We start from the raw sequence: 26,412 nt of genomic DNA on the forward strand, positions 1-26,412 counted from the left end.
CATCTAAGTGCCCGTAGTGTTCTAGGCAGTTGGGGGTATGGGATGGGGTGAATTTAACAGGTCTCTTCTCTTGAAAAGCCTACAGTCTAGAGAAACCCCCTCTCCTTCCTAAACAAGAAGTTATGCCACAATGTGCCTTGTGTTACCATAGCCATGCCACCACAGTTCCATGGGTGCTGAGAGGAGGGGCTGCTGGCCTGCCTGGAACACTGGGGAGGCTTACAGGGAAAAACTGTCCAATGGATTTAAAGGACAAGCAGGAATTTTCTAGGCAAAGAAGCAGAAATGGGCATCCCAGGAGTATGGTAAATCAAAACTTATTGGGTGCTATGAATTTAAAGCTAAACTTATTTCATTGGCTTTTAGGTGGTGCTGGCTAGAGTGTATACGTTTGGACCCAAGCTTAACTTTTCCAATGTGGAATCCTGGGCCTTCATTGGTAAGTTTGTTTGATGCCTTCTTACCAAATTATGCTATTGAGGATTGGTATTTGGAATGAAAGGCAAGGTAGTTATCATTGGCAAGTTCTCTGTGGAGGTTACCAGCCCTGGACCTGGAGAAGCCTGTAGCACAGGTGAAGGGGTACACAGGAAAAGTGAAATCTCACTGTAGGTTTCTGTGGTAGATGCAGAGAGGGAGGCCAGAGGAGGGGAACCAAGGGGTGCGGGGGATGGATGCAGCTGGCCTTTTGGAGAGGTGGAGCTTTGGCTCTGTTTTGAAGGGCAAGCTAGATTGAAAAAAGTCCAGGGAGGAGTGAAAGAAGATTTTCGGGACTTGAGAACATAGAGGTGAGGTGTAAAAAAGTGGGCTTAGCAGCAGTCCCATAGGAGCAAAATCTTCATCGAAAGGAGTCATGGGCAAGAACTGTGGTGGGATCTGCTGGCGTCTGATGATTCTAGTCCATCAGCAAACTTTTTCTGTAGAGGACCAGATGCTAAATATTTTTGGCTTCGTAGGCCATGTGGTCTCTGTCACAGCTACTCCACTCTGCTGTGGTAACATGCAAGCAGCCATAGATAATATGGAAATGAATGGGTGTGGCAGTGTTCCAGTAAAACTTTATTTACAGAAGCAGGTGGTGGGCTGGATTTGGCCTGCGGGATGTAGTTTGCCAACTCCTTTTCTAGACCCTAAATGCCCGGCTAAGGCACACAGACTTTGTCCTGAAGGCAGTGGGAAGCCATTGAAGTTATTTTGGGCAAAGAAGTGAAGTGGCAGAAGAGATGTTTACATTTTAGGAACATTCATCTGATAGCTGGACAAGAGGCATGAGCCCCTTTTGGAAGGCAGCAGCAGTCATCCAGGCATGAGGTCTTGCGGTGAACAGTAGTGAAAATGGAAGCAAAGGATCAATGGAGGAGATAATGCAAAGGGAGAACCAATATCGTTTTCAGTCTTCCTAGACTTTAGAGGCAGGAGTCAAAGAGGATGAAAGTTTAAGCTTGCTTGTTTACAGTGGTATTGTGGACAGAAATGTAGATGTTGGGGGTGGAAAGGAGTAGCTGATGCATCTGGTTTTAGATATGTTGAATTCAAGATAACAGTGGTTCATCCATAAGAAATGTCCAGCAGAGAATTGGAAATGCAGGGCTGAGGCCTGGCCTGAGAAGATTAAGTCTAGAGATGTAGAATGGAAGCCATAGGATTAAACACGGTCTCCCCAAGATGAGCAGTGGGCTGAGCTGTGGGGAGTATGCATAACTGTGGGATGGGAAGAAGATGGAAGAGACTCAGAGGTCATGGAGGAGAGTCCCAGGAAGGGAAGAAAATGGGGCAGCAAAGACCAGGGAGAAGGGACCTGAAGGGAGGCTGCTGAATTTGTGACAAGGTCTTTGCAGATGGCCTTGAGAAATGTAATGTCCCAAGAGGAGAAGGGAAGAGGAAGCCAGGTTACATGGAGTTGGACATAAATGAAGGATAAAGAATTGAGATGTTACAAAAATAGACCACTCATAGAAGGTTTGGGTAGTAAAAGCAGGGAGACACGTAAGATTTAGATACTTGCTTGTCAGAATAACCTTTGCTTTAGCTTTGAGGCAGGCAAAGCATGCTGTGACCAGTTCTCATTTCCTTCTTTGGAGCCAAGCTGTGTTTGGGAGTTTGTGTGTACCTTGGGCTTGTGATTGTGTTCTTATGCTCCCTTTTGAGGTGTGGTGTTCATAACTCTGCCACAACTTGCACCACGGAATCCAGCCCATGTTTGGACCCTTGCCATGAGACAAGATGTGATCTGTTGGGGAAGTAGTTGCATTTGTATAAATTGGAGGAGAAAATAGAGTGGACCAAAAATTGAAATAAACCTTCTTACTACAGAGTCTATCCAAGTATGGGGACTTGAGGATAATTCCTCCAGTCATGATTTAATTACATATCAATTTGTGCTCTGAGTATTTTGAGTGTACCTTCTTTGGTTTGAATTCGAAGTAGGTTTTGACTTGGTTTGTGTGAATATAGCAGTTAGAGAGCTGGTAACAAAAGCAACAGGTGTAACTGGTTTAGAGCCATGATTTATTGAACATTCATTATGTACTAAGTCCAGTGCTAAGTGCTATTGTGTAGCATCCCATTTCATCTTTGCAATGACCTATGTGGGGGGAATTATTAATAGTATTCTTATTTCAGCCAGAAATAAGTCATAGATGAGTAACTATGCAAGGTTACAAGGGATTTAACCCGGGTCTGTATAATCCCTGGCTTATGCTGCTTCCTACTTTCTCTTGCCTGTGTCTGGAATTTTTCCTCCTACTAATGTAGAAGGACTAGAGATAGATCGAGTCCCTCAGGTTAAATATTCAGAGGCTGTAGTGGGTGTTTCCACTTCTTAGGAGTCTATTGAAAGGGCAGAAGAAGTGTGGGAAGTCTGGAAGAGACTTAGGCCAAACCTCAAACACTTACTTTAACTGTTTCCCCAGATAAAATTTAGTTGAAGGCAGCAGCCTTGGGCTTGGAAAGGAAATAGTGCTAGAAGGCATGAGAGTCAGATTCCAGTCCTAGCATTATGACAATTATAATGTCATTTTTGTTTAAACTCTTGGCATTTCTCTCCAATTACCTCCAGCTTTGAGCTCCAAAGGCAGGCTCCTATTTTGTCTTGTTTTTTACTGTATCCCCAGCATCGTAGCACAGAATCTGGCATGTAGTATGTTATGTACTCACTAATTTTTTATTGCTTCGAATGCACCAGAGGACTTGGTACAAGGCGCTTAGCGTCTCAGGCACTGCTTTTGGCATCATGGTTATAGAGGTGAAACAGGACAAGGTCTCTGCTGTCGTGAAGCAGACGTCTACATGTGTGAGATGTAGAATGTGACATCAGGTATGATCATGCTCTGAAATAAAAGACAGTGAGACCAGGGTGGAGAGGGAAAGGCCTGTCCAAGAAGTGAGACAGTGAGCTTGTTGGGGGTAAAATCCATACAATTCCTCTTGGGGTGACTACAGATTGTCAGCTGCGCTGTCAGCACCTTGTTTTAATTATTTTGCTTGGCTGCCATTGCCAATGCCCAGCTGAGACTGCTCCCTGCAGCGAGAACTCCCACCTCAGGCCTCGCTTTCTTCAGCTCTGCTGAGCGTGCCTCTCCTGGGTCGGCTCCTGGTTCTCCTCCAGGTTCTCCTCCAGCTGCTCAGATCCCAGCCTCCACAGCCTGCTCTGCTGGTTCTCTGTTCTTTGTCCTTAGCTTCTGGTTTGGCTTGGTCCCTTTCACGTCATCCTTGACGTCCTCCCTGGGTGAGCTCATCCACCACTCACCTCTGTCTCGAAGACACCCGGATCTCCATATCCGGCCTGAACCTCCTCCTAGTCCACACTCCTAGTGGTCTGCCCCGAGGGCACCTCAACCTGTCTGTCCCCTCCCGAGTGCCACATGCGTCTTTATCCCTGTGCTGCCTGCTTGGTCCACGCCCCTCAGTTGCTTCTGCTTCATGAGTCGTCCTGGCCTTGTCTTTTCCCTCATATTCCTTTGGTTACCACATCCTGAAGAGCTCATCTTCTAATTTGTCAACTCAGTTCTTCTCCGTCTCTCCACTCCTGTGTTTAGGATTCATCCTTTTGTTCTATGACAGCCTCTTAATTTGTCATCCTGTGTTCATCTTTTTCCTCCCTCACTCCACTGCCCACATTCCTATCAACATGATCTTTCTAACACATATCTGATCAGAGCTCTCTTCTGCTTAAAACTCTCCAAGAGCTCCTCATTGCTTAGAAAATAAAAGCTAACCCCCTTCCGCAGGGCCTGCAGTCTTCTCATCATCTGGCCTTTGGCCTCCTGCAGCTTTTGCTCCCCCACCCCCACCCCGCTTTGGGTTTTCCTTTTTCCCTAACTCACATTTCTAACCTCAGCCCAGCTACCAACAGCCATCACCTCCTAGTGCCTTTGCAGTGCTGGGCCCTCTCCTGGGAATGGCGTGGTCCCTGTTCACCCTCTAGGAAACTCAACTCCAGTTTCGCCCAAATCTTCAAGACACCATCCTACCCTACCCAGCACCTCTCCATGACCTGGAAATGACCTTCCTCCTGGCTCCCAGAACACCCTCATGTCTCTCTTGCAAAGCACTTATCGGTGTTACTGTTGATTTACTTATCTGTTATGCTCAGCAACCTGAGCTCCTTAAGGGTGGAGACCACACACACACACACACACACACACACACACACCACACTGTCTCTCTCTCTCTCTCTCTCTCTCTCTCTGTTCCAAGTGCCAGCATAGTTTACCTGGCTCAGGAAGTTTTTGTTGTAAGAGTGAGGACTGGTCTGTTTGTGCAGCCAAGCAACAGATTTATAATGTGATAAAATGTACCTGAAATGGGAGGTTCATTGGCCATTGGGGTTTATTGGGGTGCTCTTCTTGTCAACTTTGAGTGCAGGACAGGTTGTGTTGGGCTTGAGTTTGTGACTGCCTGTTGTGTCTCCCAGCATGCTGAGACCTCAGGAATGTCTCTTCTCTATATTCTTTGCCCCTGACTTTTTATTTTTTTAGCTCTTGTTGTTGATGGACCGATAATAGCAATTCAAAATGAAAAATAATCCATCAAGGAATTCTCAGGAATGAGGTCCACCCACCTTGGTCTTGGATGAATCCCAAATTTCCTAAATTAGCCAGGATATCTATTCTTGCCAACTACTGTCTGACAGGCTTTTTCCCCGTTAATCCAGCTGAGAATGCTTTTCTTGAAGGGTAAGGATACCTAGTGGCCCTTCATGGGGGTGCCTGAGGGCCTCTTTGTCTTCATTTTAAACCTTGTAAAGTCCCCAGTGAATACTGAGGAGTCTAACAAATAGGAAGAAGCTCTGACCCCAGGGGTCCCAAGTCAGCATCTGTACTTTGCATGGGAGCTAGGACAATGCACCTAGCCAGTAGCATATAAACTCTCATGTTTTCATTCAGGGCCTTAAGCTTGATGCTTGTTGTGTCTTCTTCACTTCCTATCTCTGCCAGAGACCTAAGAAGTTGTGCCAAGAGTGCAGCTTTTATTTGGGGCCTCACAGTAGTCTAGGAAAGCTTGTCAGAAGAGAGCCATTCTCAGCACCAAGGTGTCCTGCAGACCAGGGCACTCCAGCAGGTTCTTGGAACTGCTTTCCTTGGCTGGAAATGCTTGTGATGCTGCCTCCCCTTGTAGGGACTTTCCGTACGCTGTTCCCTCAGCCTGGAATGCATTTTTCTCCTGGTTTGCCTAGCTCATGCCTGCTCACCCTTTGGAACTCAGCTGATTGGCCTGCCTCCTCCTCAGAAGCCTCCCCAACCTCCCTGATAAGAAGGCTAGGTCTTGTCCTCACCATTCCCATGCCAGCATCTAGCGGTTATGGACTGCTCACCTTGTGTCAAGTACTGTTAGAATGCTTCATGGATAGCTACTTTGTATTAGGGGCTTGGTAGATGTTGGCTGAGGTAAGTGTCATCATTGTCCCAAAGACACTGTGTGAGGAAACTGAGGCCTCGACCCATTGAGTAGGTGACAGAGCAGGAGTTTATCCCAGATGCTGGACTGTGGGTTTACGCTCTGACCCTTTCTTCTATACGCCACCGTTCCCTCTGCTCCAAGTCCTTGCAGTCTGTCCTTTTTCAGCACTTGTCACGAAGGTCATGACCTCTGTTTGTGTGGTTATTTGATTAATGAATATTTATTCCCTCATTGGGCAGCCCTTTTGAGCCCCAGGATGGCAGGAGTACCCAGGACTCTAGGCAGGTGCTCAGCCTGGAGTTGACTGAGAGCATGTGGGACTGCCCACTTGCCCACAGCTGCTTCTTGCCTTTTGCATCACAGGAGGGTGGGCTAGGACCATAAAAGAGCCAGCCCAGGCCTCCCCCTTTCTGGAGCTCACTGAGTGCGTGCATGGGGTTTGGCCCTCACCCACGCTTCCATGGTTCTGCATCAGAACCAGCTGTGCTGAGGAAACATCTGTGCCTTGTTAAGGTTTGTTCCTTCTGCCCACTCCCTTAGCCCTTTTCTCTACCTTACAACCCCTTTGTTGTCCTTCTTCAAGGAAAGGGGCCCCCTTTGTCTCTCAGGGCAGAGCCAGCTGCCCTTCTCCTGGTCCTCTTGATCTGCATACACTCTGAGGATGATTGCCCATGGCAGGTCATGATGGTCCATGTGCCCTGGACTTTGGTTTCTGTGGCAGAGCAGTACTTTGTACAGTCAGGGCTCACGGCCTTACAGAAGGCTGAGGGAAAGCCTGAGGTCATTACCTTAAGAGAAGGTGCTTCATGGTGCAGTTGGTATGTGTGCATGTATGTGTGGATGTGTGCTTTTCTCATGCATGAGGTTTTTATTTGTGTTATTTATCCCCCTGCTATATCTCCCTCTCTCAGGGGTCTGACATGGAGCTTTGAATAGTAGATATATCATAGCTCTTGGCTAAATACATATTTTCTCCCCCGCTGATCTGAAGGCACCTCCCTTTTCCCCTACCCCTCACTTTGGTACCTCGGTGACTTCACAGGGTTGTTATGACTTCCCAGACCTCACTGAGATTGCAGTGATGTGAAAACCCTACCTAGATTCCAGCCAGCTGGGCAGGGGCCTTGGCAGCAGGGGAAGCCCAGTTCCTAGGGCAACTCACCAGGCCTCCAGGGCTCTCTAGGGCCAGGCTGGCTGAGCTTCAACTGACTCATACTGTTTTTGACTGGGAAAAATAAAAATTTTAAAATGGCTTCTGACCAAATGGGGAAAGTGGATGTGGGAGGAGGAGAAGGGAGACGTTAGCCACACCCTAGGTACATTTGCCAGCAGCAAACTGAGATGGGCTTAAAGTGCGGCTGGCCTCTAAGACGCCTCCTTCAAAGGGCATTCAGCACACTGGTCTCAGGCTTTGGAGGCCCACTTGCTTCAGAACGTCAGCTCCATGTCTGTCTAGCTTTGTGACTTAAGACAAACCCACCAAGCTCCCTTAGCCTCCATTTTCTCATCTGTAAAATGGGATTGTAATCATTAGAATAACCTTTATAAGGTTCTTGTGAGAGTGGAATGAAGACGTGCTTAGTACCGTGACTGGCATGTAGAAAGCACCAAATATTTATTATCTGTTAGCATTGTTGTTTGTCAAAGTATTATTGTTAATAATAACTATAAGAAGACTTTAAAACAGATATAAAGTCTAAAATGCAGGCTGTGATGAAAGGGAGATGGTATATAAGAAAAGTGCTTTTTGAATTACACATTATGTCCAGATATTATTATTAGCACAAGTATGTCTATTATTGTTTTGTCTTTGAAAAAAATGCTGGAGCACAATTTTATGATGTTGAGTCTATGTCCTTTGCCGTTTTGTTTTTTGTTTTGGAAAGAGGTTTGTCACATTGGCCTTTATTGGAATCTTGTCCAGTGGATGTATGACCCACACTGGTCACCCTGGGTGCCAAATGCTTGGACAGCACCGGCAAAGAAGAGCCATTATTTCAATGGTCACTATTGTTTAAAATGGTTATGGTAAACAATACCTGATAGGAAGTTCTTAGAGGTTCATTGACAGTAAATTGTGGGCAATGCACTGAGTTATTATTTACTCTAGACCTGAGAAATTCTCCATCTCCAAATTTTGTGCCTTGTGTAGCTAAATAAATATAAACAATTTCCTTAGAATTTGATATAAACAGCTACCATTGTCTGCACAAGTATGTTAGAAATATTTTCTTAATAGCAACTACTTGACTGTTTTGTTTTTTATCTCCATTCCCTATCATTGCTTTGCCTCTTCCCATCTTTCTGAAATAAAAGTGAGCCAAATTAGCCATTTAAAAAACACGTAGATACTTTCAGGCAGAGGTTGAAAACTCTCTACCCCCTGGCTGCATCTGGCTTGCAGATGTGTTTTGTTCAGCACTCATAGTGTTTTAAGATGTTTAAATTAGTGGCCAACATCTAAAAATGGGTAGATTTTTGAATCAGAATCCAGATTTCCAGCTCTTCATAAAAAATCAAAGGTCTAGTGGGCCTGGGCCCGTCTTCCTTGTGGCAGCGCGGAAGAGTGGTGGTCCCTCCGCTGGGAGCTTGTTTCTCCAGCCTGCCCCTGGCTGGCCCAGCCTCCCTATACCTTTCCATGGCCTGCTTGGCCCATGTAGGAATTGAGTTTGTAGTCTCTGCTTAATATAACTAATAGCCCTTAGATACTGTGTATCAATTTAGAATTATTTCCACTAGCAATTGTGACCATAGGTAGGAAGGATATTTTATTTGCTAAGTTGTCATTCTTATGAGAGCCCAAATGGCTATAACAGTATTTTAGGCTCTTTTGGATTTAATAGAATTACCTTCTCTCCTGTCTGTGGGATTTCCTCATTAACAATTTTTAAAAAGTGTTCAGCAAGGCTTATATATCAACATAAAATTTTAAATAATGCAGGATATAAATTTCGATAGCTACTATTGAAGGGGGGTTGCAAACAAGTGAACTGCTTTAATTCAACAATTTATGGTGTTGTAAATTTGAAAAATAAAAGACACTTAGTTGGTTTTTTTTTTTTTTTTTTCAGAATTAAATAATTAAATAGTTGACCTTTGGCAGAGTCTTTGTTGAAATAGGCAAGGGGTTTGAGCTTCTCAGAATGTGAGACCATTGCCTTCTGGAGTCTTTCCTCAGATGAGTCCGTGCCTCCTTCTAGCTAGTGCATGCTCAGCACTGTGGCCACATCCGGAGGGTGGAGAGGAGACTTAGCTTCCAATAGTGGTCACTCTAGTTGGAGGGTGGGGGGGGGCCTTGCAAATACCAAAATTTTTTAAAATTATTATTTTATGAGCTTTTAAAAACTTTTTTGTTTTTGTCAGCACAAAAGTAATAAACACTTGTGATAAATTCAGACAACACTGAAGTGCTTTAGCGTAAGCAACAAAATCTTCTGTGACCTCCCCCAACCTTTTCCAACCATTCCCCAGACATAAGCACTTTTGAGAGTTTGCTTCTTATATTCCTGGACTTTTGCGTTTGCTTGTTTCTCTCCACCCCTACCCTTTGCCCTCAACCACAACGTAGATACTTTCCCTTTTGTTTTCTAAAGATAGACTCTCCCTGAGCATGGTGTTCTGCAACTTTCTTTTTACAGCTGTCAATTATTATGGTTATTTTTCTAAGTCCATATGTACAGATAAATGTACTTGTTACTTTTAAAAGTTGTACTCCATGTTATGGTTGTATGTTAAGTAAATTTCATTTTGTATTGGTAGACACTCAGGTTGTTTCTGATCTTTTGCCATTGCAGTCATTGCTGCTGTGGAAATTTTTGTGCACACCTATGAACTTTTGCATGAGATTTTCTTTGGTATAGATACATAGAAGTAGGACTTTTGGTTTAAATGGTTTGCTATTTAAAATTTGAATCCATATTGCCAAATTACCCTCCAAAAAGGCTGTACCAATTCATGCTCTTCCTAGGAGCATCCCATTATGGCTTTGCTAATCTAGTTTTTGCTTAAACATGTGTAAGAAAGTAAATCTTAAAAGCCTCACAAATAATGCCATCAAAATTACATGTTTATCTTAGAAAAGCATTCAGAATAATGTTTGTAGATTTAATTATATGATTTTTATATCTTGACTTTGATGATGGTTATCATCCTGCAAGGTGACAAAAACTTCCCTAAATACTGTACACAATTATTAAATAATTATTAAGGATATCAGTTGTGCCAGGTAGCCTTTGGAAGAATTACAGCCAAATCACAGCTTCCTTTTCCACAGCTCTGCCAGGCTGGCTTGTCTTTCCCACCGAGGGCTGAGCCACTAATACTGAGGCTGGGTCAGCATTCGAAGGGGCCCTGCCAGGGAGTGCCAGGCCTTGGGCCCCAGAGACCTGGGGAGTGGGAGATGGCAAGTGACTGCTGTGAGGCTGAGACAAAGTTTTTGCCTACAACACCCCATGGCTATTTCCTTTACTGAGCTAGATGAGGAAAGGAAAGGGAAGTGATGGTCCCAGACTTCTGGTGGTCACTTTTGTTCATAGATTTCTCACGGGAGTGCTAACATTTAGGCTCATGTTCACGAAGGTTTGAAACCTTAGCATTTGGGAAGGATCTGCAAATTCTCAGCCAGGGGCCTTAACTGATCACAGGTATTTGTGAACTCTTGGTCCAGGCTGTATCTCAAGACTTCTTCTTAGAAAGGACAGGTCAGCTTACCACCTGCTAACTCCATGTGAAATTTTGAATTCTACCTTCTCTAGCTCTCCTCTCTGGCTCTGAGCTGGTGTCTGGCATTTGCAAATGGTTTACCCCTTATTGACTTCTTAGCACTAACCTCACTTTTATGAGTCTGAGTAGACTTGATACCCAGGCCATTTATCCTTTGAGGGTGCCCTCAGCTTCATCAGACCCATGCTGGGCAGTCTGGCATAGTGGAAAGAGGCACTTGGAGCCCGACAGACCTGGCTTCAAATCCTGACATCATCACATTTACTAACAGTGTGACCCTTTGGCTGATGACCTGACCTCTTTGAGCATCAGTGTCTCCTTCTACAAAGTAGGGACAATAATTCTTTCCCAGGGGCATTTTGAAGGATATACGAATTAATATTTGTCAGGTGCCTCTCAGACATTGAGCACAAAATAAACAGTGTATAAATATGAGTCCTCTCTCATCTTCCTGCTGTAGAGAGAAAGTTCCTTGGGGATGCTCCAAGCTGGTGGCTACTGGCTGAGGATCTTGGAGTGAGAGGAAGGCTACCATGTAGACCCAGAGATGAATCATGCACAATGTGTATTCTCAGGAGCTTAGTATTTGATATGGGAGCCTAACAAGCAAATAGTGTGTCCAGTAATAGGAACTGATTAATAGAGGAAAAATTAAATAACCTTCTAGGTGGGTGGGGTGGAAAAGTAGGTGGGGTATTGAAGGTTCAACAGGAGTTCGACAGAGAAGATAGACCATAAATAATTAATATACAGCTGTATCCACTAGAGATAAAGTTACATCGTTTTTTACGTACATGTTGACTTCTTTTGGCCTTGCCAATACACTGATATATTCAAATTCAGCTCCTCTCTTTTTCCCTTCCCTTTTCCCTTCACTCTGCCTTTCTCCCAGCCCTGCCTTGAAATACTCAGCCACTGAAAATTTCTTAAAGAATTTCTTTCTACTTTAGTAAGTCCTCAGAGGATACCAATTCACCCTACTGAGATTTTACAAGAACTTTGGTGTAGCTGGGGTTTTTTTTGCATTCCTTTTTCTACAGTAGATATAAGTTCTTTTGGGTTGCCCAGCAATGAACAAACTACCAACCATTTGATGTTTACTGCGCGACTCCTGTATACCAGGCACATGTGCCATTTCACTTAGTCCCCAGAATGTCAGAGCAGTTTTGTGAAATGGGCTGCCCGTTGTTTCTTATGGATGAGGAAACTGAGGCTTAGGTAGGTTAACATACTGGATATTATATATGTAGTGAGTGGGAAAGCCACAGTTCACCTCCAGGGTCTTTTTCTCCCTGTTTGCTGCCTTGCTTGGGGTTCTGCTTATAGTAGGTGGACAGCAGATGTTTGTCTGAACATATGAGAACACTGCCTGCCACGTGCCGGTCAGTTTGATTTGTGCTGCTGGTTTTGTAACCCACATGGGGCAATGACAGCTGCTTAGTTACTTTCCTACCTATTAGTGGGGCCCCAGGGTCACACATCAGCCATAATTGACAAAAAACACAATTTCCCTTTCCTCTCAACTTTTATTTCTAAGGTACTTGTAAGCAGATAGAGTAGATTTTTAACTTTTTATTTTTTGCTTCATCTCTGCCCTTTAAAGACTATGTGAGAGAATACACAGTGCCCTGAGAGCCTGGCCTAGGAATCGGAAACTTAGATTCCAGCTTCGGTTCTGCTGGTAACTCCTCAGCCATTATGGGTAAATAATATTCCCTCTCCAGAACTACTAGATTATGTCCTTGGTAAAGTCTGGGGTTCGGGTGGTCCTAGGGACTCTGCCTACTGCATGAACCCGTTATCACCATGTGAGGCTGGAAGGATCTCAGCGTTGGTGTTGGGCAGGCCTGAGTGAGCATCCTGGCTCCTGTACTTCCCAGCTCTGTGACCTCGGGCTAATCACCTGACTCCCTGATGCTTGTACTTGTGTGCGAAGGAGGGCTAAGAGGACCTGCTTCCCAGGATCACTGTCCAGATTGAATGAGAAGGAATGTTGGCTTCCTTCCTTCTGTCGCCAACTCCTGAGTGCACTGGTTTTAGACTAACTGGGTGTTTCTGTAGTTGAAACCAAAACACCTTCATTAGGTACAATGTTCGTTATACCTCGCAACACCCTGAGATACTCAACTCTTAGATTTCTTGAAGCTCTTTTTTGTTAAGAAACTCCTCAAAGGAAGATACTCTTTTACCCCATTGAGCTTTATTAGTGCTTCAATGACAGCACCTTGTTTTTTCACTTTTTTCCCCCTTGCAGACAGAAAGAAGCTGCAGTGTGAATCAGTTTGCATTTATGTAATTTCTTTTGCATTTCTTTGCAAAGAGGAAAACTCCATTCATTTAGCAAATGTCCGTCACGCCCAGGCCTTATGTTATGTGAAGGGATTCAGAGAGAAATAGAGTCACTGACCTCAAGAAGCTCACGGGGAGGAAAGGTGTGACTATATAAAGTGACACATGGGTTTGTCCTGTCACCAAGGTATGCAGTAGATGCTGTGGGAGAAGAGAGGATGACACTGGTTCTCTCTTGGAGGACCTCATAGAGAAGAGGTGACTTGTGAGCAAGTCTTTTTTTTTTTTTTTTTTTGGAGAGAGGGTCTTGCTCTGTCACCCAGGCTGGAGTGCAGTGGCATGATCCTAGCTCACTGTAACTTTGAAATCTTGGGCTTCAAGGAATCTTCCTGCTTCAGCCTCCCAAGTAGCTAGAACTACAGGTATGTGCCACTTGCCTGCCTGATTTTTTTTTTAATTTTTTGTAGAGACAGGGTCTAGCCATGTTGCCCAGGCTGATCTTGAACTCCTGGCCTCAAGCAATCCTCCCATCTTGGCCTCCTAAAGTGCTGGGATTATAGACATGAGCCACTGCACCCAGCCGTTGTGAGCAAGTCTTAAAAGATGAGTAGGAAGGAGTCTGTCAGCTGTAGAAGTAGGAAGGGCCAGGCAGAAGGAGCACAGGGCAGAGGCTGGAGCCCTGGCAGGAGGTGACATACTGGGTGCATGTCTGGAGCTGGAGCCAAGAGGTGGAGGACCTAAGCGGCTACATCTTGGCAGTCACCCATATATTAGCAAGCCCCAAATCTTTGTTACCAGCCCAGATTGTCTTCCTGAGCCCCCAACTCCCATACCCACTGTCCATTCAGCAGCTAGCTGCATGTTGAAGTGTAGTGGTCTTCCCAGACCCAACATAACTAAACAGAGGTCTTGATTTGTTCCTACAAAAACAAATAAAAAACTAGCCTTGCCCCTCCTCAGTCCTTCCCCATGTTATGAGGTCCCATCATTTTTACCTGGCTACCTAGGCCTAAAATGTGGGCATCATCTTTGATTCTGCTTCCTCCTGTGTTCTTCACATCATCTGTTTGCAATTCTTTTTTTGTTTGTTTTACTGGTTTTAAAAATTATTTATTTATTTATTTGAGACTGAGTCTTGCTTTGTCATCCAGGCTGGAGTGCAATGGTAGGATCTTGGCTCACTGCAACCTCCGCCTCCCGGGTTCGAGCAGTTCTCGTGCCTCAGCCTCCCGAGTAGCTGGGATTACAGTCGTGCGCTACTACTCCTGGCTAATTTTTGTATTTTCAGTAGAGATGGGGTATCACCATGTTGGCCAGGCTGGTCTCGAACTCCTGACCTCAAGTGATCCACCTGCCTTGGCCTCCCAAAGTGCTGGGATTATAGGCATGAGCCACTGCACCTGGCCAATTTATGTATGTTTAATTAACACATAATAATTGTACATATTTATGGGGTACATAGTGATGTTTCAATATATATAATCTATAGTAACCAGATCAGGATAATTAACATATCTGTCATTTCAAACATTGCAATTCTTGACAGCTCTTACTGTATGTCCTGGAAGCCACCACTGCTCCTTATTATTATTAGTTTGTTTCTTTATCAACCAAACAGACCAGACCACTGCTCTCTACCCTCGTTCAAACCTCCGCCGTCTTTCAGCAGGTCTCTGTCAGTTTTCTACACAGGCAAAGAGATCTTTTAAAAAGCAAATATGTGTCATTTCCCTGCTCTAAACTCTCCAGCGGCTTCCTGGCATCTTTGGAATGGAATCTAAACATCTCGCCTTGGCCTGCCAGCCCCTCCTGCTCATCTTCTCTGGTCTCATCACGGCACTCTCTGCTCACTCCATTTCAGCTGCTGCATCTTTCTTACTGTTCCCCTTGTTGCCTCATGGGCTTTGCACTTGCTGTCCTCAGCCTGGGCTGCTCTTCCCCAGACACCGCCTGGCTCACCTTCACTCCATGCTGGCCTCTATTCAAGTGTTCTCCCACCTGTCTGAAAAAGCACCGTTCTGCCCCCTCTCCCCGCGGCTTCAACCATTCTGTCCTACCTTGCTTTGGTTTCCCTCATTAGCATTCATCACTCCCTGACTTTATATGATATGTTTGTTTGTCTTCTTGTTTACTGTTTGTCTTACCCCACAAGAATATAAATCCATGAAGATGGGACCTGGTCTTATCTGTCGCATTCAGCACTCTAGAGCCTAAAACAGAGCCTGGCACACAGTAGGTGATCCTGAAACACGAGGTGGGTGGATGGACAAATGACTGAGTTAATGCATGCCTGCATGCAAGCGAAGACTTTGGAGTTTATTTCATAGGCAGTGCAAATCTAGTAGACATCTTTCAGGAGGTGAGTGACGTGGTCAGCACTTTTATTTTAGAAAGCCAGCTGGTGGCAGTGTGGGGGCTGGACTGTAGGAGGGAGGCAGCAGAATTACTTTAGCGGCTGTTAAAATTGTCCAGGAAATTGATGCTGAATGTTGTGCTAGAGCTGTGGGGATGGAGAAGAGGGGACAGATGACAGGACCTGAAGATCTTTGAGTGTCTTTGATTTCTATTGGGATAACTTGGTATAGTGATTCCTTTGTAAGAAAAGCAAGAGGGGATGAGCTAGTCCAGGGAGAGACGGTTGACACTCTGTGGTGTTTTTCTCACCAAGCAAACCTAAGCCCAGGGATGCATGTTCTTTGTAGTGGCATTGGCTCTCTGGGGAGTGATTCTGCTGCTCCGCAGCATCCCTGTTCCATTTTTTAATAAGAGAATAGTCAAGATGGTGGTGTCAGTGAGTGGGAGTCTTCTTCCTGCAGGTGGATCCATTGATCTTTGCATACTCTAAGCCACACTAAGTCATTGGTTCTTTTCTCGCAGTGGGTACATTTCACCATATTTGATTCTGATCTGACAAATGCTGCTTTTTTTCTTTTCTTTTCTTTTCTTTTTTTTTTTTTTTTGTTTAAAGAATACCTAGACTGTGCTCAAGTTCCAGGTGGGGTTTACAGATAACTGGGGTTCCAGCATCTCCCTTCTTACAAACACAAACAGGAGCCTTTGCCGTCCTTGGGTCTCAGGGAGGCAGACCGGCAGCAGGCACACATTCCTGGCCCAGGGGTAGCCATGCTGTCTGGTGCTGCCTTTTGAGACCTTTTGTGTGTGTGTGTGTAGGCTTGAATGATTCCTTCTTTCAAAAATTCAACCCCCTCCAAGTTTTGATGAAAAACTTTTCATCTCTGAGTAAGCACATTATTTCCCATCTTTATGAGGTGTGTCCCCTCTGTGTCCCTGAGAGTATGTCATCCCAGCCTTTTCTATTTTATTGTATTTTTTTATTTTTTCATACTAGTCAAGTGCAGTAGTGAGAAGCAGGGAAAGAGTAGAACAAGGGGCCGGGCGCAGTGGCTCACGTCTATAATCCCAGCACCATGGGAGGCCGAGGCAGGCGGATCACGAGGTCAGGAGATTGATACCATCCTGGCCAATATGGTGAAACCCTGTGTCTACTAAAAATACAAAAATTAGCTGGGCGTGGTGGCACACGCCTGTAGTCCCAGCTACTCAGGAGGCTGAGGCAGAAGAATTGTTTGAACCCGGGAGGCAGAGGTTGCAGTAGAGCCAAGATCATGCCACCGCACTCCAGCCTGGCAACAGAGCGAGACTCTGTCTAAAAAAAAAAAAAAGAGTAGAACAAGGAGTTTGATCTGTTACAGACTGAACTATCAATGGAGGTAACTCACTACCTTCGGACCAGCCTCATCCCAGTCTTTTAAGCCTGGTCCAGAATTCCTAATCCTGCTTGTCAAGCCCTTCAAAGTGAAATGCCATACCATCTGTATAGCTGGATGCTCACCTCCCACCTCTCCTCTCCCTTCCAAAGGTTCCGATGTCATAGGAATCTACGCTAGAGGGCTTCCTGTGTGCCGGGCACTGTGGTAAGCACTTCACATGCATTCTCTCTAATCCTTACCACTTTGGGGATGTAAGGATTATAATCTTCTTTTACAGATGAGGAAGCTGAAGCTTGCCACTGCTTAGTAGTTAAGAGTATGGGCTTACAGCCAAACAGACCCTGGATTGATTCTCAACTAGCTGGGGACCTTGGGCATGCTACTTAATTTTTTTAACCTTTTCTCACATTTAGAAGATAAAGATAATATATAGAGAGATAATATAGAAGATTATATAGGTATTTTATATATATATATATCTTCTATATTATGAAGATAGTACAGAGTTGTGATAAAAATTAAATGAAATGACCAGACATAGTGGCTCACTGTTTTTTGTTTTGTTTTGTTTTTTTTGAGATGGAGTCTCGCTCTGTCGCCCAGGCTGGAATGCAGTGGCGCGATCTCGGCTCACTGCAAGCTCCGCCTCCCGGGTTCACGCCATTCTCCTGCCTCAGCCTCCCGAGTAGCTGGGACTACAGGCGCCCGCCACCACGCCTGGCTAATTTTTTTGTATTTTTAGTAGAGACGGGGTTTCATCGTGTTAGCCAGGATGGTCTCGATCTCCTGACCTCGTGATCCGCCCACCTCGGCCTCCCAAAGTGCTGGGATTACAGGCGTGAGCCACCGCGCCCGGCCTATAGCGGTTCACTCTTGTAATCCCAGCACTTTGAGAGGCTGAGGTGGGAGGTCATTTGAGGCCAGGAATTCAAGGCCAGCCTGGATGACATAGTGAGACCCCTTCTCTTTTATGAAAAAAAAAATTAAGAAAAATAAAAATTAAATGAAATAACATGTAATTTCCTAAGTACATTAAGTACGTGCCTACTATGTGCCAGACATTGTGCTGTCAGCAGATAATAGCTCATCGCAGATACTGTCATCATCATCGTCATCATCATCATCGTCATCATCATCATCATCATCATCGTCATCCCCAAAGCCACAGGTTGAGTCTGTATGTGAGGCCCTGCCTGGCTCCAAAGATTGTGTTTTTTTCTCCTGTTGCTCCCAAGTTCACCTGTCCCAAACTTTCTGGCCCCTAAGTTTGCTTCCTTGTGCTTTTCTGGTTGTGCTATTTGCCCCTGTCTGGGCAGTGGGCTCAAGCTAAGGCGCAGCAGTTTTCCAGTTCCTTTGAGCTACTGACCTCTTTTCTGTCATTGACTGAACAGTTTCCGGTGGCTGAATCGTCTGTGTAAGAGCTTGGACAGTTTTTTCTGATTGTTACCATAGTCGTGTTTACTGTGAAAGGGCTTCCTGTATAGTTGTTTGCGTTAGCAGCATTGTCTAAATGAAACAAGAGTGGCAACAGAAAGGGTTGGTGGGCAGTCCTGGTCTTTTGGGGTCATGGATCACTTTGTGAGTCTGAAGAGATTTATAGACCCTCTCAAAAAAATAAATGCACAAGACAAATACAAGCCCAGCATTTTTCATGAGACATTTTCCCTGAAGTCCACCCAGGGATCCCAGTTAACAATTTCTGATCTGGAAGGCTATGTGCTCTTTTGTCTCTGTACTGCTCCTCATTCACAGCCATGAAGAGTGTAATGTTTCTGCAGGATGTTTGTATTTAAGGGTTGTTGGGCATCTTGGCAACACTATACCTGTTTGATTGATACTATGTGCTATTTGCATTTATTTCCCATATTTGAGATATGTATTCACACATGAGAACTGGCCTGGCCATTTTGATGAGATGTACCTGCTGATTTGCACATAAACTCAAGCTGTGGCCTGCATCTAGAGGATAGACTGGAGAGGCTTTTTTTTTTTGGCCCAAAACATCAGACTAGTAGGAATTTTATTACGAGTTATAGACTAAAAAGGGGGATAAACTTAGCTTCAGCAGGGTTTAATATACTCAATTCAGGTAAGTGTAAATCTCTACTTTTCATTTTAAACATTTTTGAAATTTCAGTCTTTAAAAGAATGCTTTTTTTTTTTCCTTCCAAGTTTTAAGGTATGGGTTTGGGAGAAGGCAGATTCCAAACACTTTAACTCTTCGACCTCAGACTTGCTTATGAGCCTCTCTTTGGAACATTTCCAGTGAACCGTGGAGCAAGCCTGCCACATCCAGCAGCCGTAGGCATGATGATCGCTGGTGCCAATGGCCCCTCCACTCCCTGCCTGGCTTTTGAGGCCTGGCAGAAAGAAAGGAACAGAATCCTTTCATAAGGAAGGCCCCAGAATCCTTTCTCCTGCTATAGCTATGCTGCCAGTGTCCTCTGTAGATGGAAATGGAACTTGGATTTTGGGTGCCAGAACTGAATTCATCACAGATAAGATTAGTTGATATAAAGCTCTTTCTGATGAGCAGTTTTTCCTCCAGAGTTTTTCATTTCTGCTTTTTCTAAATTATACAAAATAATAGACACTCATTACAAAGGGAGGATCATAATGCTCCATACCTGGTTTTGAATTCCACTTCTATCACTTATTAGATGCAGCCCTGGGCAAAACACGCGCCCTCTCTGAGCCTTGATTTTTCTCATTGAATGGGAGATCTAATTATTTTACCTCATAATATTGCTGTAGGGATTGAAGGAGATTGGTGTAAATAATGGTTTTCTGAGAGTCTTGTGTGTGCCTACTAAGAGCCGCTCACTGTTCTAGCTGATATGGAACCAGTCAAGAGCAAGACAGAGAGGGTCTCCGCTCTCATGATGCTCACATTCTAATCAGAGGAGGCACAAGAACACAAGATCACTTCAGTTATTAAGAAATTAGAACCCAGGGGTAGCATGAGAGTCACAGGAAGGACCCCTTTACATCGGATGACCAGCAGAACCCTCCCTGAAGAGCTTAATGCTTTGTGATCCCCCAGGTCCCAAGTTTTCCAGGACTCCTACTTTTAAAAACACTGCCCCTCCAAGTATATAGGTCTCAATTTTGAGTTTGGAAAATCTGACCACATATTAGTTCATTAATGGGCTTCCCATTTAGAGAGTGAGTTCCTGGGGCAGGAGCCATGTCACAGGACCTTTTGAAGGTCTCAGGGCCAGTATGGATGACACTTCTCTTGAACACTCACCCAGTTGGACTGACATGAAAACCTCATGGTGGGAGGTGGGGGGTGATTAGTTTCCAGCCAGAGCCCATTTTGCTCCATTGCTGCTTTGAACATTCTGGTTTCTAAGGAGCTGGAAGTAGTTTCTCTCAGTGAGAATGTGGCACACTGTCATCTCCTGATTCTCTGCATGCAGTTCTTCAATGGCTTGCTGAGGCTGCGTGGAAGCCCAGAGGCCGGGGCAGTTCCAGCTCACGCACTGGCATTTGTACTGCAGAGCAGTAAGCCCTACACCTGACATAACTGCATTGCCTTCTTGGGGTACGGTACCGATTTTTAAATGACCATTTCAGCCTGCTGGGCTGGGCAACGGTGATCCAAACTGATGAGTCAGGAAGCCACTGAACAGAAAGGCAGGCTGCATCTGACTCACCTGTCATGTCGATAGTTGACCTACTTTTGTTTGACCTTGATTTGCTCAGTGCAATTAGAGATGCTGTTGTGAGTGCACTTCTGCTACCTGATTTAAATAAAGTCCAACACGTGACAGCTCAGGGTCTTAAATGCACACACGACTTAGGCAGACGGACAGATGGGTGAGTGGTTAGCCTTTCACTTACCTCTGAATTGTAATTCTATCACAAGGAAAGGGCTTAATTTCAGGAACACGGAGTAATTATTTGAGACTAGATACAATGCCAAAGCAGCAGGCCTTGATTCCTTGCTACAGGGCAGCTTAATCAGGAAATGGCCTAGATGGCCGCCTTTCAAGTAGGTCCTTGCAGTAGCTTGGCAACAGGCACAGGGTCATAATTGGAAGAATTTGGCTCTGAGTGTCTGTGGGTGTTTACAGTGCACTATAGGGCAGGGCTTCTCTTATTTATAGAATATTTTGAGCAACAAGCAGCAGAAGGCTGAAAAGCCACTAAAATCTCGATTTATTTTTAACAAATTCCATTTTTCTCCTCATCCCAGAAGGAGAACTGAGTTATTAAAAAACAGTTAAAAAATACATCATTGCAGAGCATGCCATATCTAATTATGGGGTTGCCAGCATCGGCCTGCAGCCACATTTCAAGGGCTTCGTAAATCAACCATCCATTCAATCTGTGAACTTATATGACTCCTGTTCTCCATTTAGATGTAGAGCGAAATTATTGGCAAGTGGGTGCTGATCAGAAAAAGTTCTTCCCTGTCTAAATTAGGAGATGGGAGGGATAAATATAGAATAGTATACTTATGTTCTCAAAAGGAGATAAAATCATTCTTCATTGTCCATTATACTTAGCTGCACAAACATCCATCCCATTGCACTAAATAGCCACTTTAGGGTTTTCACACATTGCAATGGCAGTTCTGTGCCACTCAAAGGCGCAGTATTGTGATATCTCGCTGAGCCTAACCCTGAGTGATTATTGCTCACATAGTCATGAAGAGACATAAACCCAGTGCTTTTTTGCCTTTGTTGTCGTAGTGTACTAGAGCTACAAGATGGGCCTTCAGAGAGACACTAGTTTTAAGTACATGTCATTGTAGGTGGGGAAGCAGAGGCTTAGGCAAGGGAGCGACTTGCCTAGGGTCCCATTAAGAGTCATGGTAGAGGTGGGCTGAGGTGGCAGTCTCTGTGCTTCTCTTGACAGTGCCCTGCTGTGCTCACTGGAGCTACTGTGTTAAACAGATCTTATTTCTACCCTTCAGGGGTTCACAGTCTTAGAAGACACAGGCACGAAGATGGCCAAACAATCACCCCATGCATAAGTAGACCAAGTTATGTGTGTATAACAGATTCATTGAGTGGTGGAGAAAATGAGAGTGGGGAATTTTGGAATCTATTTGGTTAGCAAAGCAAAGGTAACATCAGTTGCTCTCTGACCCACTTGGGAAAAGCTTATAGATGCTATAAAGTTTTCTAATGGAAAAAGGTGCAGTACATTTGCCATGAGTTAGTGGGAAGGTAAGTATGATGCAGTGGTAGGTGGTAGGAGGCAGTGAAGATAAGTATTGCAACTTTGGAGGAGCCCTGGGAATGGATTGTTGAGGTGATTTCATAGGAATACCAACGGGAGCATAGGACCAGGGCACAGGCCAGAGACAGGCAATCCCGAGTTCCCTGGAGCACCCTGCCCTTTTCTGGGAAAGCAAGTGAGTGGCATGAGTGCTATGTTCCCAATGCTCTGGCCCCACCCCTGGTAGAAGAATAACAACTAATCATGGTGGGTTTTTTCTGACCCTCTGTATCTTTGAGTAGCATTCTGGTAGCCAATATCAGTGGACTGGTGCCGGCCTGTGTGGTGAACCTCTATCTCTTTCTTGCCCTGGGCTACATGTCAGGCACAGTGCCTGAGCTGGAGTGGGCTTTGGGGAATTACTTCTCTTTCTGAGGCTGGAAGGGGCAGAGGGACGTAGGGAAACCTTTGCTAGGGAGGGCAAACTGTGAAAGCCTCTGGGGAAGTCGGCTGTTGGGATGCCAAAGGCCAGGGGTTTTAGAGGATGCGAAGAGGCCAGGCGGGGTTGGTCTGGGCCTAAACTAAGGCTGTAGCGGCCAGCATGGAAAGGAACAAGCGAGAGGGAGTAATTAAGGATGAGGAGGACGTACTAGGATTTGGCTACAGACAGACAACCAACCAGAGAATAAAAGACAGTGACATGCTGGGACGTGAACCACCTACTACAGAGAAGATCAGAGGTGGGGAGGGAGGAATCGGGGCTGTGGGCAGATCCAGCAGCTGGGATCCAAAGCTGAAGCCCTCGGGTTATTGAATCCATTCTTTCTGAGAAGAGATGGTTGATCTTCCTGCCCAGGGAGTTCCTAGCCAGACTGGACAGTGGTTCTCAAACGTGGTGCCAGGTGTTGTCAGATATCAAACAATTAATGTGTACACAGAATGTCCCCAAGGTCACCTACAAATATTTGTTTTTCCTAATCTTTGATACCTACAGCCACTTACCTGCTTTCGAGTTCTCAGAGTTGAGAACATATAAATTTGCAGTAACAAGTGCACAGGAAATACTTGGAAAATGGCTGATGAGCTTTAGTTTGGAAATTTCATTTTTTTCTTGGATCTGGATTATAATTTCGGTACAAGCTAGCAATTTTTCTTGTTGGTAAAATAGTTTCTAGTTTTAAAATTATTTCTATAGTTAATAAAGGTAACACTATTTCATGATGGAGGCTGCCCCAGCTCTGAACCAATTTTCAAAAGGCAGATTCTCCTCTTTCTCTCTCTTACTTCTTGCTCTTGGACATTTCACTGTGTTCCAGCAACTCTTCCTGTGTGTGACTCGGCCAGGAGACTGACTTGGGTAAGATCCAGGTCAAGGGGTTGTGTGGGTGGGCCGGTGGTAAGGAGGTGCTGAAGAACACTAAAACCTTTGCCTGAGAGGAGGCTGGGCAGTAGCCTGTGAACTGGAATGACCCCAGGCTTCCTGTCACGGTCACAACCCATGGAGTTGGCAGACTTGATCACTCTATATTGTGTGCCCCCAGATAATGGCATTAGTCATCGATACCGTTTTTTTTTTCTTTGAGAGAGAGAGTCTCAGTCTGTCCCACAGGCTGGAGTGCAGTGGTGTGATCTCAGCTCATTGCAACCTCTGCCTGCTGGGTTCAAGTGATTCTCCTGCCTCAGTCTTCCAAGTAGCTGGGATTACAGGTACATGCCACCACACCAAGCTGATTTTTGGATTTTTAGTAGAGACAGGGTTTTGCCGTGTTGGCCAGGCTGGTCTCGAACTCCTGACCTTGGGTGATCTGCTCGCCTCGGCCTCCCGAAGTGCTGGGATTACAGGCGTGAGCCACTGCGCCTGGCCAATACTGTCTTTGAATCGTCCAAAGTAAGAAAATGTTGATAGCTTGTTGTCACAGCCCTGTCATTTTACACATTCCCTGAATTATTGTCTGGCACCAGCAGGTGTTCCAGAAACACTTTGGGTTCTTTGAGCCATTACTGGTCATTCCTGTTGCCACTGCCACCACCAGATGTGGTTCTGAGAGCATTAAGTAAAAGTTTTGAAGGTTGTGTATGTTAAGACTGGTGCAAAGTCCATCCTCCTTCCTTCAGGCTGATCAGCCACACCCTGGCTATCAGCACTTATTTACTCATTTTCAAAGTGACAGAATGGTCCAGTGGGCAGGGGCATAAGGGGTCACTTCCTCTAGCCACCCACCAGTGCAGGAGGATCCCATCTGTGCAGTGGCTGCCCGTGACAGGCAGTCCCCTAGCCCCACTCGGACATCTCCACACCAGGCATCCTGCTCCCGCTTTATGGACATCTTTGGCTCTTAAAAATCCTCCTCTATTCTGACCCCAGATCTGCCTTTTGGCAGTGGTTCCTTAGTGACCTAGTTCTACTCTTTGTAGCAACACAGAACAAAGTTCGGTAGGCATGGCACAATTCCAGCTTAGAAGTTTGAAGGTAGTGCTCATGGACCCACCTCCTTTCCCTCTCCACCCACTCTATCTCCCTCCACAAGGTTTATGTTCTCCAGTGCCTTCAGCCATTCTTTCTATGGCATGGCAGTCAGTATTAATCCCAGTAAAGGTGACATGTATCCAGAGAGTGCTTGCCATGGGCCAGGCACTGTTCTTAGCTCCATACGTGAATTATCTCATTTATGATTCAAAATCACCATATGAGGTGAACCCTGTCATCATCCTCATTTTACCAGTGAGGCAACTAAGGAACAAGGGCTCACATCTTGTCCCGAGCCACGCAGTCAAGCAGCAGAGCAGAGATTTGGGGCTAGGCAGTGTGACTCCAGAGCCCGTGCTCTTAGTTGTGGTGCAAGACTATCTTACTGCATAGTGCTAAAAATAAGCCCATGGTGCACTAGACTTGGGCTGGCCCTGCTTTAACTTATTTTGCAATAAATCATTAGACAGGAGCCTTAGTTGAACCATTTTCTATGAAACCTTCAGAGTTTGTTTTGACAGAACAGACTGCAGGGCAGAGGCATCTGCACTGTCCCCAACAAATGGGTTCATCCCGTAGCTCTGCCAGGCCCCACAGGGTTCATGAAGTGGTAGCTTTAGATCGAGGTGACAAATACAGGGCTCTTGATGTTTTTTTTTTTTTTCCTGAACGTGGTGCCTGAGCAATAGGTTTCTTGTTTAAAGTGCTTAGTCATGGTTTCATGGCCAGAAAGTAGAAGGAGAGAGGTACCTCAGAATTGTAAAACTGGGTCATCTCTTCAAGTGCCTAATCCAATATTCAGTCTCAGAGAACAACTCCAGCAGTTACGGGGGTGGAAGGATGTGATGACCACCTACCCTCCAAAACTGGGATGTAGGTGCCAAATACACATTCTCCTGAAATGATCCCTGGTGCCTCTAGCCAGGCTCTTCCAGGAGTCTGGAGAAAGATGGCCCATGACTTCATCCAGAGTCTTTGCCTCCTGTGCTCTGGGATGCCTGGGCTTTTCTGGCCACAGCCATATACTGACAGGGCCAGAAGGGCTGAGATGCTGGGATTGAACCATCTTTCTCTTTGTGAGTTGCTTTCCAGATAGCACACATTCCGGTCACTATTTTCCAGAGATTTAAGCAGCAAAGTGAGGGACCCTTGGGCATCGACTCAGAGACCTGGAGGGGAGCAGCTTGAAGCAATGTAAAAAGCACTGGATAAAATCTGGTTCTACCAAAAATAGGGCTATGAGAGTTACCTCACCTCCCTGAAAGGTAATATCTTTATCTGAAAAACGGGGATGTACTAACTCGGAAGATTGACAGGAGGATTAGATGAGATTCTGCATGGACATAACAGTCCTTGGCACGATGTCTAGCAGTGAAGAAATATAAATATGAGAATAATAACTTCCTTCTTCCTCCGCTGTCTATTCCTTTTCTTATTCTAGTCCTGTCTGCTGTTGGGTTTTGTCTGTTGTTTTGGGTAAATAGCTAACCTCTCTGCCTCTTTTTGTCTGTAGAAATGCTACTGGTTCTGAATGGGTACTTCGCGCCCCCTGTAGGACATCGTGGGAATGTGTGTGGTGATCTGAATGTCACAGTGACCCAGACGAGGCTTTTATTGGGGGAAGAGGGGAAAGCAGGGGTGCTAGATATAATGCTTGGGGAACAAAAGATTGCCCAACATCTGCATAGCTGCCTAATGCTCAGTGCATTTAAGCAGGCAAAACCCTGCTTAAAATTATCTGGGCCTGGAATCTGACTCCAATTAACACATAAACACAAATAATTTTTGCATGTTTTTAATATATACTGAATTTTCTGCGAACACAGCTACCAAGTATATAAGATTTACCTATTTGTTATGAATAGGTGCAAGCATTTCATATGTCTTTCATGATGTTTTCTGGTGTAGCGGTGCCCCAATACTTACATATTGATTTATATATTGTCTTATTTTTAACTGTATTTCCTTTCTTCTTTGTATTACAGTTAGGGCATTGTATTGATTATTTTTTGGAATTATAAGTGTTGTAAGGTTATATTATTTACAGATTTCAAGAGAGCTAAAGACATATTTAAAATATTTTTATTGCATTTTTGACAATATGAGAGCGCAACAGAGAGAGTGTGTGTG

The 26,412-nt window shown here is 44.9% G+C and overlaps 1 protein-coding gene across 18 annotated transcripts in view; it reads left to right on the forward strand.

The window, feature by feature from the left end:
• ARNTL (aryl hydrocarbon receptor nuclear translocator like) overlaps window positions 1-26,412 on the forward strand; it is a 111,130-nt gene that overhangs the window by 31,790 nt on the left and 52,928 nt on the right. For all 18 annotated transcript variants that reach the window (XM_030794735.1, XM_030794734.1, XM_030794737.1 and 15 more), the window contains exon 2: window positions 367-439. Coding sequence is in view for 4 of the 18 variants with exons in the window: in XM_030794718.1 (XP_030650578.1) it covers window positions 367-439 (73 nt within the window). In the remaining 14 variants the exon portion in view is untranslated. The remainder of the gene's footprint in view (window positions 1-366; window positions 440-26,412) is intronic.

Source organism: Nomascus leucogenys, chromosome 15 (assembly GCF_006542625.1).
Source record: "Nomascus leucogenys isolate Asia chromosome 15, Asia_NLE_v1, whole genome shotgun sequence".
In the NCBI taxonomy this organism is placed as follows: domain Eukaryota; kingdom Metazoa; phylum Chordata; class Mammalia; order Primates; family Hylobatidae; genus Nomascus; species Nomascus leucogenys.